Below are 19,988 nucleotides of genomic sequence, written 5' to 3'. Positions count from 1 at the left end.
CAGCCAAAAAATTGTAGACCTCCACAAGTCTGTACAAACAATAGTATGCAAGAATAAACACCATGGGACCATGCAGTCGGTCAATACCGCTCAGGAAGGAGACGTGTTCTGTCTCCTAGAGATGAACGTACTTTGGTGTGAAAAGTGAAATCATTCCTAGAACAACAGCAAAGGACCTTGTGAAGATGCTGGAGTAAACAGGTACAAAAGTATTTATATCCACAGTAAAATGAGTGCTATATCGACTTAACCTGAAAGGCCGCCTAGCAAGGAAGAAGCCACTGCCTCAAAACCTGCCATAAAAAAAAGCCAGACTACGGTTTGCAACTGCACATGGGGAAAGAGTCTTTTTGGAGAAATGTCCTCTGGTCTGATGAAACAAAAATGGAACTGTTTGGCAGCATCATGTTGTGGGGGTGCTTTGCTGCAGGACGGACTGGTGCACTTCACAAAATAGATGGCATCTTGAGGAAAGAAAATGATGTGGATATATTGAAGCAACATCTCAAGACATCAGTCAGGAAGTTAAAGCTTGGTTTCAAATGGGTGTTCCAAATGGACAATGACCCCAAGCATACTTCCAAAGTTGTGGCAAAATGGCTTAAGGACAACAAAGTCAAGGTATTGGAGTGGCCATCACAAAGCCCTGAACTCAATCCTATAGAAAATTTGTGGGCAGAACTGATAAAGCCTGTGCGAGCAAGGAGGCCTACAAACCTGACTCAGTTACACCAGCTCTGTCATGAGGAATGGGACAAAATTCACCCATCTTATTGTGGGAAGCTTGTGGAAGGCTACCTGAAACATTTGACCCAAGTTAAACAATTTAAAGGCAATGCAACCAAATACTAATTAAGTGTATGTAAACTTCTGACCCACTGGGAATGTGTTGAAATTAATAAAAGCTGAAATAAATCACTCTCGTGACGTAATAAAGGAATTTGCATATGTCGCATATGTCGCAAGAGAAAAGAAAATGTACCCTTATTAAAAACTCACCAGATTATTTTCCATTAAAGGATGTCAATTTAACTCATTTGACTGCTATCGATAGTAAATAAATCCCTTTTGTGCATATGCATAACTCTGTATAGATAAATCCGAGAGTTTTAGTGATGAAAGTTGGACAGAGGTTCTCAAAATCTCTGCGCCAGGAACACATGGACAGACTTCATTTTGGGGGTGCTAGTGAGCAAGCCATGGAGTAGGTCACGTTTTTCCGAGCTCCTGCTGAAATTGCATTTATTTAATACTTTCTTTGTGCTTTGACCCAAAAAGAACTAGGAAACACAGCCTTTAAATGACATGCTTTACTTTGTTCATCTTAACTTTTGTTTTGAACAAGTGGGAGCCGTGGCTCCTCCCCTCCGCTCGGCAAAAAAATTAACACAGAGGATTTGAAGGCCAAGATTCTTGCTGCCCTCAGAGCGGACATTTCATCTATACTCAAGTCGAAACTCAAGGAGGCGCTCAATGAGGACTTACAAGCAGTCAAGAATGAACTCACTAAGCATACAGCAATGGTTCGTACTGAACTGGATACAGTTAAGAAAAGTGTCTCCGACATGGAACAAGGCTTGGCAACATGATCAGACTACGACTACACTACAAACCACAGTTAAGAAGCTCAAAACTGATGTGGCTAGCCTTAACCTTAGGGAACAATGCATACATTTACAAGGTTATATGCAAAGATTCAATATCAGCTCTCAAGTAAGAAAGCCTGACGGAAAACCTTGCGTCATTGTGGCTAAACTACACTACTATCAGGATTGTATTGATGTTCTTTGGCGTGCCAGAGAATTTGGCCCACTTCGATGCAGCGATACATCTATTTTCCCAGACTATGCCCCCAGCGTTGCCCGTGACCGTGCCACTTTCAATGATGTCAAGAGTCTGCTCCATGAACGGACCGATGTTCGGTATGGTCTGGCTTTTCTTGCCCGGCTCCGTATAACATACAACGGCAAAGAGTTCCAAGACCCCCACAAGGTGATGGCCACGTAAAGGCGAACATTCTACCGAGGTCGGATGAAGCAAATGGCTGAATGTTTACCTATTTGGCGATTAGGATAATGGACGAATGTGTCTAACACTGCAGACTCAGTCTCTCTTTTGTAGATACTGTATAGCGTTGCTAGTGGTATCAGTTGATATTGTTATTATTAGGTAACGTTAGTGCCTTAGTTCTGATGAGTCAATTCTCCTTTTAACGTTTTATTTTTATTACCATGAAGCTACTCATTTCTATTTGTCGATGGTTCCCGTATCCAGGGTAGATAAAGCACAGTTCTATTATTAGGTTACGTCATTTCATTAAAGACATTGCTGCTAACTTAGTGGTATTGCTAAAATGTTCGATACTTTCCTTTAAAACAGCCTAGTTTTGGGTTGCAAATGAGTATTTCCTATTTATTTATTATGCGCAACTTGTTTTAAAATCCTTCCCTATTTCAGCAGGGCTCTCTACTCGATAGGTTTAGCACATTATGTAAGGATATCTTTGCGTGGTGATTAGCGGCTACCTTGTTCTATTAGCTAACCAGGGTGGGTTTTCTTTTTCATACCAAACTTCAGAGTATTGTTTGTTTATGTTTTTTTATTCTTCTTTCAAATGTAATGGATCGGTTGTTATTGTAATCTGGCATATATCCTTTTCCCACCTGACTTTACATGGCTAGGCCTAATATCATGAGAGCGACAGCTGGTTGCTCGATCACTTTTGCTAGCCGGAATGTTAAATCTTTAAATCACCCAGTGAAACGTAAAAGGGTTCTTTCTCATTTAAATCCCCTTAAAGTGGTAATCGCCTTTCTTCTGGATACACATCTGCGCACTTTGGATTGGTCAATCATATCATTCCAATTTTCATTCTAAGACTAGAGGAGCAATCATTTTAAATGAGTAAAAACATTCCATTCGCAATGTCAAGTGTAGAGGCAGACTCAGCAGGCCGTTTCATTATTGTAGTAGGAAGACTGTATAATACACCTGTTATCTTGGCTAATATCTATGCACCAAATTGGGATTGTTCATTCATCACAAATGTACTTTCTCGATTACCAAATGTGGACACACACCACCTAATACTAGGTGGTGATGTGAATTGTGTACTGTCGTCCAATCTGGATCGTAGCTCTCCTAAGGTATCATCTTCATCAAAGGCAGTATCCACAATTCAGCTATTTCTTAAAACATATGACATATCTAATACGTGGAATTTCCACAATCTTTTTTTTCACCAGTTCATAAGACCTAACTTACAAACTACTTTTTCCTAGACAATAGATTTCTGCCACTTATCGCGGAGTGTGATTACCAAGCTATAGTCATTTCGGGTCATTCTCCTCTTGCTATGAAACCACTTATTCCAAATACACAGCCTAATGATCTACCTTGGCCGCTTAACTCACTACTGCTATCAGAAGAAACCTTTGTTGCTTTTATATCATCTGAAATTGAGCTATTTCTCAAGCTTAATCAAAACCCCTGTATTATCTCCTGCAACAGTCTGGGAATCAATCAAGGCTTATCTAAAGGGCCAGATTATTTCGTACAGCGCAAGATTAAGGAAGTGCAATGTTCAACGCCTACGGGAACTTACAAATAAAAAAAATGATTTTGATATGGCATATTCACACTCTTAATCTGCAGATTTACTAAAACAATGTTTGACACTTCAGACAGAGTTTGCTCTTCTTTCAACTCGACAAGCTGAAAATCTAATTAGTAACTCTCGATACAAAAATTGTGAACATGGAGAGAAATCAGGGAAAATGCTAGCAAATCAAACCATATCTGAGATAACTGATGAGCTGGGTAACAAATGTATTGATCATTTAGAGGTAAATTCATGCTTTCATAACTTTTACTCACAATTATACACTTCGGAAACCGCTGGTAATACTACCTTACTCAATACCTTCTTTGAGAACTTAGATATTCCTACAGTTGACCCTGAGATAGCTGCTGAATCAGAAGAACAGTTCTCTGTAGAAAAGATTGTGTTGACAATAAAATCTATTCAGTGGGGTAAATCCCCTGGACCCGACGGATTTCAGAGCCATTTCTCAGATCAACTCTCTCCTCTCTTGCATTCAGTATTTGAGGAATAATTCTCCTCAAACTCTTTACCCTTAACAATGAGAAAAGCATGTATTTTTGTGTGTGGTTCATATAGGCCAATTTCTTTACTGAATTGCGATGTAAAGATACTTTCTAAGATGATTGCTTGCCGTTTTGAGTCAGTCCTTCCCTCCATTATCTCTACAGATCAAACTGGTTTCATTAAAAATCGTCAATCATTTTTCAACATCAGATGTCTTTATAATATACTTTATAACTCCTCTTCATCTGACACTCCAGAGATATTGTTATCACTGATCGGGTGGAGTAGGATTATCTATTTTATACTCTCAAACAATTTGGATTCGGTCCCAATTTTATGTCCTGGATCAAAGTCCTTTACTCCTCCCCTATGGCTGCAGTGCGCACAAATAATAACCTATTTCCAACTTCAACATGGGACAAGACAGGGTTGTCCTCTATCCTCTCAGCTGTTTGCCATCACAATTGAGCCTTTAGCCATACCAAAATGTAATAACACCACTATCAAAGGTATTTGAAGAGGGGGCATAGAGCATAAAGTTTCACTCTGTGCGGATGACATGCTATTATATATGTCTGACCCTTTAACTGGTATTCCAGAGATCCAGGTTCTACTAAAGACATTTGGTAAAATATCCGGGTATACGGTTAATCTACAAAAAAGTGAATTAATGCCTATTAATCCTTCTGCCATGCAAACTTATTTTAGTCATGTGCCCTTCAGAGTGACTTCACAGAAATTGAAATATTTGGGAATTTGGGTCACACACAATTTCATAAATCTCTATAAAGCCAATTTGCCTCCCTTGATACTCCGCCTGAAACAGGATCTTGAACTCTGGGATTTACCCTCTCTTTCTTTGGGGCGGAAGAATTAACACTGTTAAAATAAAACAGTTCAGGCGATCGTTTGGTCTCAATGAATGCTCAACTTCTGCCCCATTATTAAAAAACCATACATTCTCTCCATCATATTAGACAGGGTGTTTCATATCTGGTCTGGAAAAGGGATCTCCTCACTGATATGGATTTAGCATCTTTTGAACAGTTAGTACAAAAAATCAAAATTCCTAGATCCCATTTCTTTAGATACCTGCAATTGCGTAGTTTTGTATCTTCATACTCTAATCACTTCCCATCACGTCCACCTACCTACCTTCTAGATTATATTTTTAAAGTGAACCCTTATACCAAAGGCTTATACTTTATACCAATATACCAATCTGGATTCCCTGAACTCTCTTAAGAACCAATGGGAAGAGGATTTAGGTGAACAACTCTCAGACGAAACTTGACAGAGTATGCTTCAGAGAACACATTCCTCATCTATATGTCTAAGACACGCTGTAATTCAATTTAAAAGTAGTTCATCAGCTGCATTGGTCAAAGGCAAAATGATCCAAGATTAGACCAGAAATAGATCCCACTTGTGACCGATGTAAGCAGGCTCCTGATACTTTATTACACATGTTTTGGACATGCCTGAAATTGACAGATTTATGGATATCACTTTTGAGACGTTTTCTATGATACTGGAGAGACCTATAGAACCTTCTGCCTTTATTGTATTATTCGGAGTGCACCACATGAGGCACTGTTGGAGCATGGGGGCGGGGAATCGTTCTCCACATTTAATGTCAGTTTCATTGTGAACTTTACCCCACAACAGAAGCACGCGAGGGAGTTCCATAACTTCCATTTAATGTTTCCATTTAAGCGGAGCTCCAGACCCAACAGCTGAGCATTCGTGCAACCCTTAACTCACTAGATACGGTTTTCCATAAGCAAAGTCAACTTTAGAGTGGAGTTTAAACCACCTCTGCCGAGTGAATGTATCGATTTAAATGGTTTTGCAGTGCGTTTATCGCAGTTATTTCTTGATGCGCATCAGTTCTCGTGTTCCCTCACCTTGAAGAGCAGAAGCAGTCAGCCACAGCTGTTTCAATACCCACACACATGAAAACACTATTTAAATGTCAAATCAGTCAAAATACAACAATGTGACTTTGAACACTAAGTGGGCAAGAGAGAGGGGTAGGGAATTGCATGTCTGTTTGATTGTACCGCACTGCATATCACCCTCAACGCCTCTCTCTCCCTCTCAGTCAAGAGAATGAAAACCAAAGGGAAGAGCAAAGAGAGGTGGCTTATGGGAAAAAAACTAAAGCTGCCCCTAAATGACTCTCTCTCTCTCTCTCTCTCTCTCTCTCTCTCTCTCTCTCTCTCTCTCTCTCTCTCTCTCTCTCTCTCTCTCTCTCTCTCTCTCTCTCTCTCTCTCTCTCTCCTAGCCCTGTCGCAGACTAATCCTAGATAATGAACAGACTTAAACCACAAAACCTTTAATGACCGCATCAGACGTTCCATCCCAGGCCATCTTGGTTTAAAGCCAATAACAAGACCTTTTCTTTACGGTCAACAACAGCTGCTGTATCAACCTGCGTACATGCATGCTTGTGTAGGCTTGTACGCATAGTGTGTGTGCATGTGACTGTGTGCATTTGTACTGTACCTATGTGTGCATAGGTGCGTACATATTTGCATGTATAAATGGGTGCATGGGTATGTGCGCCACGCATGAATGCCTGTCTGAGTGTGTCGAGATCAGACAGTGACCAACGTGTTCAATGAGGTCAGTTACCCCCACCCCCCCCACCGACTACCCCTCCCTGGGGTCTTGGGATGAAATGGATTGGTTCTAAATAAAGTTGTGTGATTCAGGACAGGACGAGGGGGGGAGCCGCGAGTGCACCTGTGTGCAGTGGGTAGGCAGGCACCTTACAGCTGACATGCATTCATGGGCATCAAAGCAGCAGAAAGCAGCACCTGCGCTCAGACAGGACCCTGGACGGACGGGAGCAACTACGCAGAACAGTCCACCGCGGTGTCACGGGAGGAGGAGGAGGAGGGGAAAGAGAAGGAAGTGGGGTGAGCATGGTAAACGCTGACGTGCTGCGCGCTGATGTCTGTGGCGGAGCTACAAAGAGGAACAGAACCGAATAGAGCTGCTCCCCCGATATGACACGCTACTGAAGTTTCAACAACCCACACAGCATTCTGCATGAGAAACCAAGTGGCCAGGTGCAACATCAAACATTCAACACAGATATCATTTGAAATAGACCAAGGTGACCATCATGCTATGAATGTATGAATTTGCCAGACGGTCAGGTCGTTGTACTCACCTACAGACTTGATAACTGGAGAGGGAGAGAGGGAGGGAGAGAGGGAGAGAGGGAGAGAGGGAGGGAGGGGGAGAGAGGGAGAGAGGGAGAGAGAGAGAGAGAGAGAGAGAGAGAGAGAGAGAGAGAGAGAGAGAGAGAGAGAGAGAGAGAGAGAGAGAGAGAGCGCAGACTCTGGTGATCTGCTGCATTAAAGCCAGTGTAATGATATGTAAAGGTCTCAGTCTAGCACGGCCGGCACAGCTGGCCCCAGAGAGGTACTTCTTAAGGGTGAGAGGGATGTTAAAGCGCATCGTCAAATAGCTTATAAAATCTTAATGCAGTTTAGGGACGGCGCTCTCTAAAGAAAACAAAACATTATCGACAACAACAGGGCATAAACAGAGTGGCCATCAGACACGGATAAGCATGCACTACACACACACACACACACACACACACACACACACACACACACACACACACACACACACACACACACACACACACACACCATTATCTGTGAATCTCAGTAAGTGTGTGTAAGGCGGAGGAACGTGGGTCTCTCAGTAATAGCGGTGTAGAGTATATTGAGCGTCAGCTCCCACTGACGCAGGGGCAGGAGGTCTGAATAGAGAGAGGGCAGGGGGGGAGACTCTGATGGGGTAAACACATTGAAAACAGACCCCATGAAGCAGCGGATGAAAAGGAGAGAGAGAGAGAGAGCGAGAGAGCTTGAGGAGAGATCAGCGGGGCTGAGGATGGGGGAGTGATGGGGCTGAGGATGGGAGAGTGAAGGGGCTGAGGATGGGGGAGTGATGGGGCTGAGGATGGGGGAGTGATGGGGCTGAGGATGGGGGAGTGATGGAGAAAGGATGGGGTGTACACACAGTCCTCCTCTCCTATGGATATTTACCTACGAGAAATCCACGTCTTCTTGGGCCTGCCTGATTTTCTCCCAAGGCTTGAATATCTTCTGTGGCTCTTCATCTCTCCATCTACACCCCTCTATCACTCTTTCCCTCAACCCCTTTTCTCCGTTAGCCAGCCACCCCCCCCCCACCCCACCCCAATGATAAAGTGCCCCAGGAGCTTGTTACAGCGTGTTAAGATATCGGCTCAGCTCGGATCAGCACAGTCAACAGGGCTGCCGATGACGTCGCCACGCAATGTCTCGAATACCGGGTCGTGAGCGCTGCAAACCATCAAAGAGGACCGGGGCGGGCATCTAGGCCGCCTCGTCGTCGCTCTCACTGCAACGCATGACAAGCAAAATCCCCTCAAGGTAAAGAGTCGCTCTGGGAGCTTAGCGAGAACCCTGCTACGGGTGTATAGAGGAGATATGTACGGAAGGTGTAATTGTCATCGACGCAAACAGCCTTATCCGCTACAGAGTTAGCTGGAGGTAAGAGAGATGAGGTAGGCAGGGAGGAAGGGAGGAAGAAATAAAGAGAGAGACACAATAGGATTTCATCCACTCTAAAAAAGGTACAGAATCTTCACAGGTGAACAGGATGCACGCTTGTGTGTGTGTGTGTGTGTGTGTGTGTGTGTGTGTGTGTGTGTGTGTGTGTGTGTGTGTGTGTGTGTGTGTGTGTGTGTGTGTGTGTGTGTGTGTGTGTGTGTGTGTGTGTGTGTGTGTGTGTGTGTGTGTGTGCGCGTGTGCGCGTGTGTGTGTGTGTGCTTAATTATGAGAGGCTGTGGCTGTGTGACGCTAGTGTTGGCGCCGCGCTGAGCGGAGATCTTAGTGCAGAGATACCAAACCATCAAAGCCTTTACTGTCCCTCGGCAAGGACCGGCCTGGAAAAGCAGACATCTAGGGAGATTGAATGGCTAGTCATGGCCCTATGGCCCTGAAACTAACTCAGAACACATAGGCAGGGGGGGGGGGGACGTTCGGACGGACAAGGCCAGCAAAATAACCTACCTCTGTTTGACTTCAACACAAACTTTGCGGTTGACAATGACATGCAGCAGAAACAGGGCGCTGTGCTCCGTAGCTCTGTCACCGAACAGAAAGCTAGCTATTACGTCTAGCAGACGGATTTAATACCTTTAGAGGTATCTATGTTTAATTCATGAGTGTTCTTAGTGGAGCGTATGTTGGTCTGCATCGCAGCGGTCCCCCTCGCACTCTGACTACAGAGCGAGAACTGGTCATGAAAAACAGGATTATAACAGGGGATGTAAATAAACCTGAGTCACATTAAGATATTCCCTAATCTGTGTAAGGGATTAGCTGATGATAGCCTGTCAGGCGCTGGGGAGATCAAATGGAAACAAAACAACAGAGCGAACAAGACGGAGAGAGGAAGAGAAAATAGGATTTTTGTGCCGGGAGTTTGACTTTGAACAATATGTCAGTTTGCGCAGGCAGAGAGGAGTTGTGGTGAGGTGCAATGTCGGGCCACGGCAGAGAGGAAAATCCGGCTTGACGGTAAACAAGGTAATCAGAGGAAAGAAAAGAAACCACATATTCCCCTGGTTACACCCTTCTCTCACTGGGCTTTGGAGGGAGGGGGAGGGGAGGGGGGGGGGGGAATAAGGAAAGGTTAGAGAGAGAAAGAGAGGTTTTTATGAGGGCTCCACTACTGTCCAACACAATTCTGCTGTCCATCATTGTTACCTCAAAGCCTGAGAAAACGCTGACGCAAGTTGATAAAAGGTGGTTCACATTGACCCTTGCAGGTAAACACTCTAGTCGGGGTTTCCTGAATTGGGTTGCGTGGGTGCACATTTGGGTGTGCAGCTGATTCAAAGAACCGACTCATCATCAAGTTTTGATGATTTGAATCAGCTGTGTAGCGCCAGGGCAAAAAAACAAAACGTGCACCCAGGGGGAGCCCCCCAGGAACAGGGTTTGGGGAACTCTACACTAGAGGAGACTGCCTCTCCTCTACTCTCCATGTCAGTAGCCTGTGGCCGGTTGGCCAGGTCAACCATGTGTCTATTGGTGGAAAGAGCAGCCTGATTGACAGGCCCAAAAGACAAACCTTTATGTTAACGCCTTGACTGCCTGTGACACCAGTCTACCAGTCTACCGTGCTCCAGGCTCTGCCTGTGACACCAGTCTACCAGTCTACCGTGCTCCAGGCTCTGCCTGTGACACCAGTCTACCAGTCTACCGTGCTCCAGGCTCTGCCTGTGACACCAGTCTACCAGTCTACCGTGCTCCAGGCTCTGCCTGTGACACCAGTCTACCAGTCTACCGTGCTCCAGGCTCTGCCTGTGACACCAGTCTACCAGTCTACCGTGCTCCAGGCTCTGCCTGTGACACCAGTCTACCAGTCTGCCTGTGATATTCACATTTGCTCCTCTATCTGTGTGTGTGTGTGTGTGTGTGTGTGTGTGTGTGTGTGTGTGTGTGTGTGTGTGTGTGTGTGTGTGTGTGTGTGTGTGTGTGTGTGTGTGTGTGTGTGTGTGTGTGTGTGTGTGTCTCTCTCTACCCTCATTTCCCCTCTCTTCTTCTCCGTCGCTCTCGGTCTCACTTTGTTTGTCTCACCTCTGTTTCTCCTCTCTCTCTCCAGCCATCTCTCTCCCTTTTGTCGCTCTCTCTCCCCTTCCCCGCTCTCCCTCCGTATATACCGCTTTGCTGTGCCACTGCCAGTATGACCCAGGTTTCTCTCCTGTGGCAGGGACCATTCTCATTAGTACGCAGACAGCCCATAAAGGCCCGTGAAATATTCTCCCCCCAGCACAGACCCACAGCCCTATAAATCACCTCAACCTCCACAGCCACAGAGCAGCCCACTGGCAAATCAATGGCAGGCTAGAGACCCAAGCACTCACGTGCAATCCATAGGGGCCGATTGGGGTGACGGGACAGAGGGGGGGGGAATAGGCTAGAGGAAAGGTTGAGGGAGGAGGGATTGAGGGAGTAGAAAGGAGGATTAGAGGTGGAGTGGTACAGTGGAGAGAGGGTAGAGAGTGGAGAGGAGGGGAGAGCGGGAGGGGGGAGTGGGGAGGGAGGGAGGGAGGGAGGGAGGGAGGGAGGGAGGGAGGGAGGGAGGGAGGGAGGGAGGGAGGGAGGGAGGGAGGGAGGGAGAGAAGTGGGTTGGGGAGAGAGGATAGAGGGGTGAAATCAGTGAAAGGAGTGAGAGTGTAGATAAGGAGGGAGGGCGTGGAGAGAGTGAAGAAGGGAGAGAGGAGGAAGAGAGAGAGAGAGAGAGAGAGAGAGAGAGAGAGAGCATCCTGTTGATGATGAATGTGTCCTCGTGGAGAATGCGACAGAGATATAGAGAGAGCTAGAGGCTTCACAGCTCCCTGAATCGCTTTTCCTTTTCCCATAATATTTGAGATGGTGAAAAGCACAGAGAGAGTAATGATCTTCTCTGTCCTCAGGCAGACACACAGACGGCCCACTCGCGCTCTCTCTCTCTCTCTCTCTCTCTCTCTCTCACACACACCGAGCGAGACACACACTCGCCTCTCAAGCTCTCACCCGCTGAGACACACACTAATTGGATTATAACTATGCAAATGGACAGTGTGAACTACACACACACACACACACACACACACACACACACACACAAACACACAGGGTCTGTAGATCCCATAGCCTCTCTTAAATTCCGTCCGAATTACAATACACACCGTGTCAATACAAGGCCATTATTCTAACAGTCCCACACTCAACAGCAGCAGTGAGTGAGAGAGAGAGACAGGACAACCAGACCCGGACCCATATAGACCCGGGCGGGTCCAGACCCGGTCTGAATGAGGGAAAGGCAATTTTTCTGCTACTTTATAAACTGAAGCTATTATTGTAGAAGCTAGCTGAGGCATAGAAGAACCGAGGAGCTCGAGTCGGTGGGGGAGGGGCCGTACAGCGTGCGCGCATGTGTGTGTGTGTGTGTGTGTGTGTGTGTGTGTGTGTGAGAGTAGCAGGCAACGGGAAGGAGGGAGAGAGAGACAGCAGCAACGAAGCCGACACGCACTAGTTACTAACTTGTAGCTGCCAAAGCTAGGTTAAGTATCATCCAATCTGATTACATAGCACCTGTTCTGACTGCATCAAACCCGAGAAGTGAAGCTCGCTGGGTAGGCTAATTTAGGCTATATAGGCTGCGCTTTCCCCCCCCCATCCTAGCTGCGCAATTACAACAACAGCTCCATTCAGAGTATAAAGTAACAGCCTACCTGTTGGCTATTGGTCGTTGTACCCTATCCTTCTCATTGAACTTTTATTTCTGTCATTTTCATTCCATCATCCTTGATTTCCTAACGTGCTTGCCAAGGCACACACAGAGCCAGAGGCTATTGCCGCTTTGATGTCTTGTGATTGGGTCGACAACAACAAGCTACACGCGCCCCTGTCGTGAAAATCCTGCGCAGCGGCATAAGAGACCATTTTCTCTCTCTCTCTCTCTCTCTACACTGCAGCAGTCGCATTCGGATCTGTACGGGTCCTTACCGGCAAAGCAGTTATAATTACTAATACTCGAGACCAGTGACAATCAAATTAGATCCGAGGGACAACTACAGAATTTCAGACCCAGCCCGGTCGGGTCCCGGGTGGTCGGGTCCCGGGTAATCGGGTGAAACCCGTGAAGACCTCGACCTTAAGGCCACAACTGAACTCTACTATAATTCAATAACACTACTGCAACACCCAAACCCATTCACAAGAGGAAGGTATTGGCACTGTAGTAGAACATGATACTATTGAAGACAGCTATTCTGGGGGGGGGGGTCAGTTCTGCTTCAAATGTGGTTTGGGATACCGAGAGGAAAGCATCCTCTCCTCAATAATGACAGGACCAGGGATAGTAGTGCAACGGGGGGGACGATGCTGTGACTGCACACAAACAGGTAGACATGCAGGAAACAAGGTAGCTCAGCTTGACATTCCGGTGCAGCGCTACTGTAGGTGGACATGGCTCCTATACTACCCGTCTCTGCGTGTGACTGAAGTATCCAGCTATCCTGCCGCAGTGTGTGTCCCAGCACAATCTGGAGTCTATTCCTTCGCACCTGCTGCCCACATAAAACCTTTTTTTGTTTTCTCCTAGACAGACACCCACTTTGGGAGGCGTGTGTGCGAGCATGCACTCGTGCCAGCACGTGTGTGCGTGTACTTGTGTGCGAGCGGGCTAAATGCCAGGGCTGACTCGTACGACACCAGTCTCTGTTCAACACACACACACACACACACACACACACACATTTCTACTGCCATGATGTTTTTACTGCCAGCTACAATGAGGACTCATGTCAGCTCTGACCTAGAGCTAGCGTGGGTGTGAGACGTGCAGCCTCCATGCATGCCTCTACTCTTCTCTGTACTGAAGAGCTCTAACGCATACAGAGCGTACCAGCCTTTGAAAATAGTTGGGTAGGTTTCATCGGTCTGAGTGGTAACACAGGATTCCTACAGGGTCAGGGTAAATTGATGCAGACCCTGCCCTTTGACCTGATGTGTTGCCATTAAAGTATGACCCCAAAATGGGCTGTTGTCGTAAAGCAGGGCTCTCCAACCCTGTTCCTGGAGAGCTACCGTCCTGTAGGTTTTCGCTCCGACCCTAATCTAGCACACCTGATTCTAATAATTAGCTGGCTGATGAGTTGAATCAGGTTAGTTACAACTGGGGTTGGAGCGAAAACCTACAGGAGGTTAGCTCTCCAGGATGTTTCCTTGCATGTCTGAGTCCAGGGTATGATGTGATGTTTGGCATTTCTCCTGGCATTACTGTGTGCGCGCGTGTTCGTTTGCCTGGGCCGAGCTTTACCCACAGCGAGAGGCGTGAAATGTGCGTTTTATGTCTAATCTGTGGACAGCTCTTCCCTGGCTACAATAGAGTAGGTCTCTGTCTCAGACACACTCAGTTCTATTGTGTTCCTGTGAGACTGAGACCGGAGCAGGGGCTGAGACTGGGCCAGACAGTGGGGGGGGGCATCTGTTTCACACCAGGAGGATAAATAAAACCCTTGCATAACTGGCATCATCCGATATCATTCAGAGCGGCCTTGTTTAGAAAACTGTTTTAAAGTTCAAATTCAACTAAATACCCAGGGTTGATCTTGTATTGAATTGTACTGCACTGAAATAACCCAGACAAAGTTTGAATCTTTTTCTATGTTTTATGTGTCTCTCTATGTCTGTGTGTCTACACACACACCTGATAAGGAGGGGTGTGGCCTCCCTCCCCTCTCTGTCTCTCGGGGCAACAGGAGCGGAATCCCCTCTGAGGCTGGTGTGAACGACACTGGGAGAAAAGAGGGAATTGCAGGAGAGGAGGGAGGGATGAGGAGAGACACGCACCAAATACACCCAATCTAGCAGCATGTATTCTAATACTGGAGAAGGCTTGTGGGTAATCCCTGTGGAGAGGGACAGGGGCCTGGCACTGAGACTGAGACAGAGACGGATCATATTGGCAGTGGCACAGGAGAAAGGGAGAGAGGTGTGCTGCCTGAGATAGGTGCAGGGCTGCCGGGCCAGGTTACTGGGCTAAGTTAGCTTCTTGGCAGTGTTGTGACCAGGCTTAAGGTGTGAGAGGGGATGGGGTTGGCGAGGCAGGGAGCCCAGAGGTGGTGCGCTGGTTGTAGAGCACCGATTGTTATGGGGCGAGACAAAATGTCAGGGGCCACTGCTGTTCTGGCACATCAGGTTTTGTTTACCAGTATGAATTACTTTGCCCTTCTCTCCAACCCTCCCCTCTCCTCTACCCATGTCCTCTCCTCTGTTCTCATCTCCTTTATTCTCCCCTCTGCTTCTCTCCTCCTCTCTCCCCCGCTCCTGTGTTGTGTTTTTAGCTGGCGATGTGGGGCTTGGGGAGCCACTGCAAGCAGCACTGGCATCTGCTGGAGAGCTTGGCGCACCGCCAGAGGGTATCGCTTTGGCAACCAGTCGTGCCATTGGATTTATCTCCAACCTGTCAGCTGATGCCCTTTGTGGGGGTAAGACAAGTGGGCACAGCCTCCTTGGCTTGGCATGGCGCTGGCACTCTCCGCTCCTCTCTTCCCAGGTTGTCTGCCATGCATGCCTTTCGAAGACCCTGGCATTTTAAAGCACCAGGCATAGCACAGGAGACCTGGGAGGCAGCCCTATGAAATGCCACCCAGCTCTCGTTGGCAAGGGGATACAAGTCCCGAGGAGTAGAGAGGAGGAGTGGGTGAGATGGAGAGAGACAGAAAAAGAGAGCGAGAGCGACAAAGGTTGAAATACAGAGAGAAGCTAAGTAGCTTATATGTAGAGGAATGACTAGATAGAGGGAGAGCAGACGGGGAGACAGTCTCTTCCCACTCTGGCGGGCAGGTTTAAAGTCGGGGAACGAGAGGGAGAGCGGGGTCATGTTTGAGATGCTGGTTGTGGGGACCAGCATCTCTGTCATTGACCCGTGTGTGGCACAGTAGGCCTTTTTTTGTAATTGAGGGCACTTCCTTCAAATAACAACAACATCAACTCACTTCCATCAGGACAAAGGCTATGTTGATAGATGTGTTGCACTGCTCATTAAGAAAAACGTATCTCTTTCCCAACGAGTGTTGTCGCCAATAATTATAATCTGTAGCCAATCAATGTTAGACAAGCTTGTAAATGTCACACTATGCATAGGACAACAAGCAGGTGTGCACATACAGTGCTGCTATTGCCTATGACATGTGGAGACAAAAAATCTATTGGCAACTATAACATAACTGTTCATCCAATTAGTTGCGTGGCAAATGCTTAATTGATCATTTGCTGGCTGACTCTTCAAATTGTGTTCATTATGAAAGGCCTAAATCAATTCAAGTACCAATTAAGTCAATTATTGATATCTACAACGCTATCTGTTTCTAGACCATTGTTTTCAATGTGTTCATACAATCATTTTACTATGAAAATAATAGTCAAGTTCCCATCCACTCAGCGGTGGCAATATGAACTCCATATCCACATTACATTGTAAAAACTCCCACCACCTGCTCTGGTGACCCTATGTACAATGAGTATTGATGCCCCCAGGCGCCTCCACAATGCAATGAGGATCACATATATGCTAAAGTATAGTGTCTGCTCATGGACATGTGTTAGGCAGGTGTCAGGCTACTTACGACAGTTTTCTTCATCGCTGTTGTCAGAGCAGTCATCGTCGTCGTCACATCTCCAGAGAGTAGGTATGCACCTTCCGTTCTTGCATTGAAACTGACCCGTTACACAATCAGTATGAGTTCCTGCCGATAAGAACAAGATAAACCCGTAAACAAAACAGTAAAAAAAATGTATATATAGGTTTAGGTTTGGTTACAAAATATAGGTTGTGCGCCAGGGACATGTCACCAATTCATCACAAAACACCCCCGCGGAACGCGCACAACTGTTCTATCTTTGGTAGGAAACATTATTATGAAATTGCTAGATGTTTCATTGATCTAGTGACACAATCAGGTTTTACAGAGTTTCGTTGATACAATGTTGTTGCCACAAGGGTTGGATCCACTGTTACTAAGTGATGTTTTAATTGATGCCGTAATACATTGTTATTAGCCTACAACGCGGTCTGGGGACAAACAGCGTTGATTACTCTCTATGATAAGCACAACATCCATTGAGAACAGAGAGAAAAAAAGCAAGTGTCATTTAACTGGCACGAGGTCTATATGGGAATTATTTACGTCTAATCATTTCAAATTGGAATGCAAAACTATAACTGTTAGACTTTCATGTAACCTAATTGGTGTATAGCCTAACCTATTTTTGTGACTGTTGACAACACCGTAAGAAATGTAATGTAGGCTATAACAGGCTTACAAGCCAACTCAAAATATCCCGCTGATTGAATAAAAAAAATGAACAGCGAGCATGCCCATGTATTGGATCAATGAGGAAATCATGGAAATACTACCCCTTCCACGTAGCCTGCCTTCCAAGTAGCCTAGGCTACACGTTGTGTTCAAGCGGAGGTTTAGGCTACCTTCCATATGTCATTCATGCACATGTTGGCTACCTCCCGCGCATTGTCATTTACTAGGCTTGGGTAAAGAACAGTAAAGACTGTTTTCGTGACGTTGTGGAATAAGTACCAACAGCCGAGCACATACAACCTGTTTTAAAATAGTATTTAGTGCAGGTAAACATGTATTTCCTGTTGTGGTGACTATTTGAAAATAAGGAGTGCATCAACGCTATTCTACCTCTACGACGCTTACTGGACACACTGGCCAGTTGAGTTCTGCAACGTCGCTTACCCATTCACCAATTCGTTGTAATGAAAATTCCCTCTCCCGATGATCAATGAGAAAATGTCTTACCTTGGGTGCAGTGGAGCTCCATTAGTAACACATGTAAGAGCATTAGCTTCCCGACGTCTGTCCACATCTTTAAAAGAAGAGGCGATTCGTAGTTGTGTTGTTCATACAAATATACTTAAAGAAGCAAACAAGGCGCTTCCACTCGCTATGCAATGCCACACTGTGCTCGCTTGAGGCTCGGCTCCAGACACCGCTGCCTGCCTGCCTGCCTCAGAAGCAATTTGAATCAATGACGTTTATGGGCGGGATTGAGCCTGCGGTAATGTAGTAAAACTGAACAAGGCATATATATATATATATATATATATATATATATATATATATATATATATATATATATATATATATCAGTCGATATACAGCTGGCGAAGTGACCCTGCATCTTCAGAATATTTTTAATAATTTCACAGAAGATGTTCTCGATCTGTATATTCACAGGAGATGAAGATGGAGTCTTTACCTATAGCTTAGTAATAACCCAGTAACCAGAATATTTCTGGGTTATTACTAAAATAGTTTTCATTGTGATGTGTGTGGCATTAGCCTACATTGATTATCAGACTAATTGTAATCGGTGATGTCTATCAAACGTATCTCACAACAACATGACATATGACAGACAGTTTTTGTTTTAGAATTTGAGAATCGAAAATAAATCTATCAAGAGTTCAAATTCAACACTTCAACTTTCACATTACTAATTGATTAGACTCTATGCAAATTGGATTGTTCAAACTCTCCATATCTATCAGACAATGTGGGTTGAAGTTTCCCTAGACACTCATCTGTACCGTTGAGATCAGCATAGGGCTTAGTCATCAGTAGCAGTGTCAAATCAACTGTGAGAATATGGGCCATGTCTGGGCCGACACATTTACAGTAAAACAGTAATGAAGGCATGACTCACAACAAGGGGACTGAAGTCCAACATGGTCAACAACCAGACACTGTGTTGCTTGCTCATTTTGAAAGTCTATACCCGATGCAAATAGCCCTACAATGTACACTACCGTTCCAAAGTTTGGGGTCACTTAGAAATGTTCTTGTTTTTGAAAGAAAAGCACCTTTTTTTTGGTCCATTAAAATAACATCAAATTGATCAGAAATACAGTGTAGACATTGTTAATGTTGTAAATGACTATTGTAGCTGGAAACGGCACCGTCAAATTGCTTCTGAGGCCTCCCACTCCTCTTTCTATTCTAGTCAGAGCCAGTTTGCGCTGTTCTGTGAAGGGAGTAGTACACAGCGTTCTACGAGATCTTCAGTTTCTAGGCAATTTCTCGCATGGAATAGCCTTCATTTCTCAGAACAAGAAGATACTGACGAGCTTCAGAAGAAAGTGCTTTGTTTCTGGCCATTTTGAGCCTGTAATTGAACCCACATATTCTGATGCTCCAGATACTCAACTAGTCTAAAGAAGGCCAGTTTTATTGCTTCTTTAATCAGCACGATCGTTTTCAGCTGTGCTAACATAATTGCAAAAGGGTTTTCTGATCAATTAGCTTTTTAAAATTATAAACTTGGATTTGCTAACACAATGTGCCATTGGAACACAGGAGTGATGGTTGCTGATAACGGGCCTCTGTATGCCTATGCAGATATCCCATAAAAAATCTGCCGTTTCCAGCTACAATAGTCATTTACAACATTAACAATGTCTACACTGTATTTCTGATCCATTTGATCCAATCTGCTTTTCTGTCAAAAACAAGGACATTTCTAAGTGACCCCAAACTTTGGAATGGTAGTTTATATATGCATATTGTGCACTCTGCACACTTAATATGCTGTTATTGTGTTTTATATGCCCTGGCTTTCTCAGCTTTGGGGTACCTTGAGGTCAGTTTAAAAACAGCACTTATCCCGGTTGTGCATTCAGCTCAAGCAGGGGCCATTGTCTGTCTGTCTGTCTGTCTGTCTGTCTGTCTGTCTGTCTGTCTGTCTGTCTGTCTGTCTGTCTGTCTGTCTGTCTGTCTGTCTGTCTGTCTGTCTGTCACAGGCACCTCCAGACCAGCAGGATGATTATTTCCCTCCTCTCCCAGGTTCTCTCTGTTCTGACTCACTTCACTGTTGGCCTATTTTGGCTCAAGACGGATGGTCACGTCCATCCAGAGATAACCAGCCAGTGGTCAGCACATTCTCTCTACAGCGGAAGGGGAGGAGAGGGCTGAGCGGAGCAGAGCAAAGGAGACACTGCCAAACTCGTGACCCAAAAAGAGGAGAAATGTCTAGTCGATACTTGACGGCGCGCCAACAGCCCATAGTGGAGATGAAGTGGATTTGAACATCAGTGCATCAAATTATTTTGCAGTGGAAGGCAAGGGCTGGAGCATGAGTGCACATTCTGCACAGACAGGAGTAAACAGACATGCACACACACACGTGCGCACGCATGCATGCACGCACACACAGCAGGAGCTGTCAACTATACCGTTTCAAACAAACCAACCCGGAGACAGCTGCATAAATCGCGGAGTGAAAAC

The 19,988-nt window shown here is 45.5% G+C and overlaps 1 protein-coding gene across 2 annotated transcripts in view; it reads right to left on the bottom strand.

The window, feature by feature from the left end:
- The window catches only part of LOC106584023 (low-density lipoprotein receptor-related protein 8), a 263,488-nt gene extending 245,778 nt beyond the window's left edge, over positions 1–17,710 (bottom strand). For both annotated transcript variants that reach the window (XM_014168792.2, XM_014168793.2), the window contains exons 1-2: positions 17,505–17,710; positions 16,308–16,427 (exon numbers count right to left, since the gene is read on the bottom strand). In XM_014168792.2, coding sequence (XP_014024267.1) covers positions 16,308–16,427; positions 17,505–17,571 — 187 coding nt within the window. In that variant the 5' untranslated portion in view covers positions 17,572–17,710. The remainder of the gene's footprint in view (positions 1–16,307; positions 16,428–17,504) is intronic.
- Positions 17,711–19,988: the final 2,278 nt, after the last annotated feature.

This window comes from Salmo salar, chromosome ssa23 (genome assembly GCF_905237065.1).
Source record: "Salmo salar chromosome ssa23, Ssal_v3.1, whole genome shotgun sequence".
NCBI lineage: Eukaryota > Metazoa > Chordata > Actinopteri > Salmoniformes > Salmonidae > Salmo > Salmo salar.
Note: the sequence above shows the minus strand (reverse complement) of the source record. Positions and strands in the feature narration are given on the sequence as shown.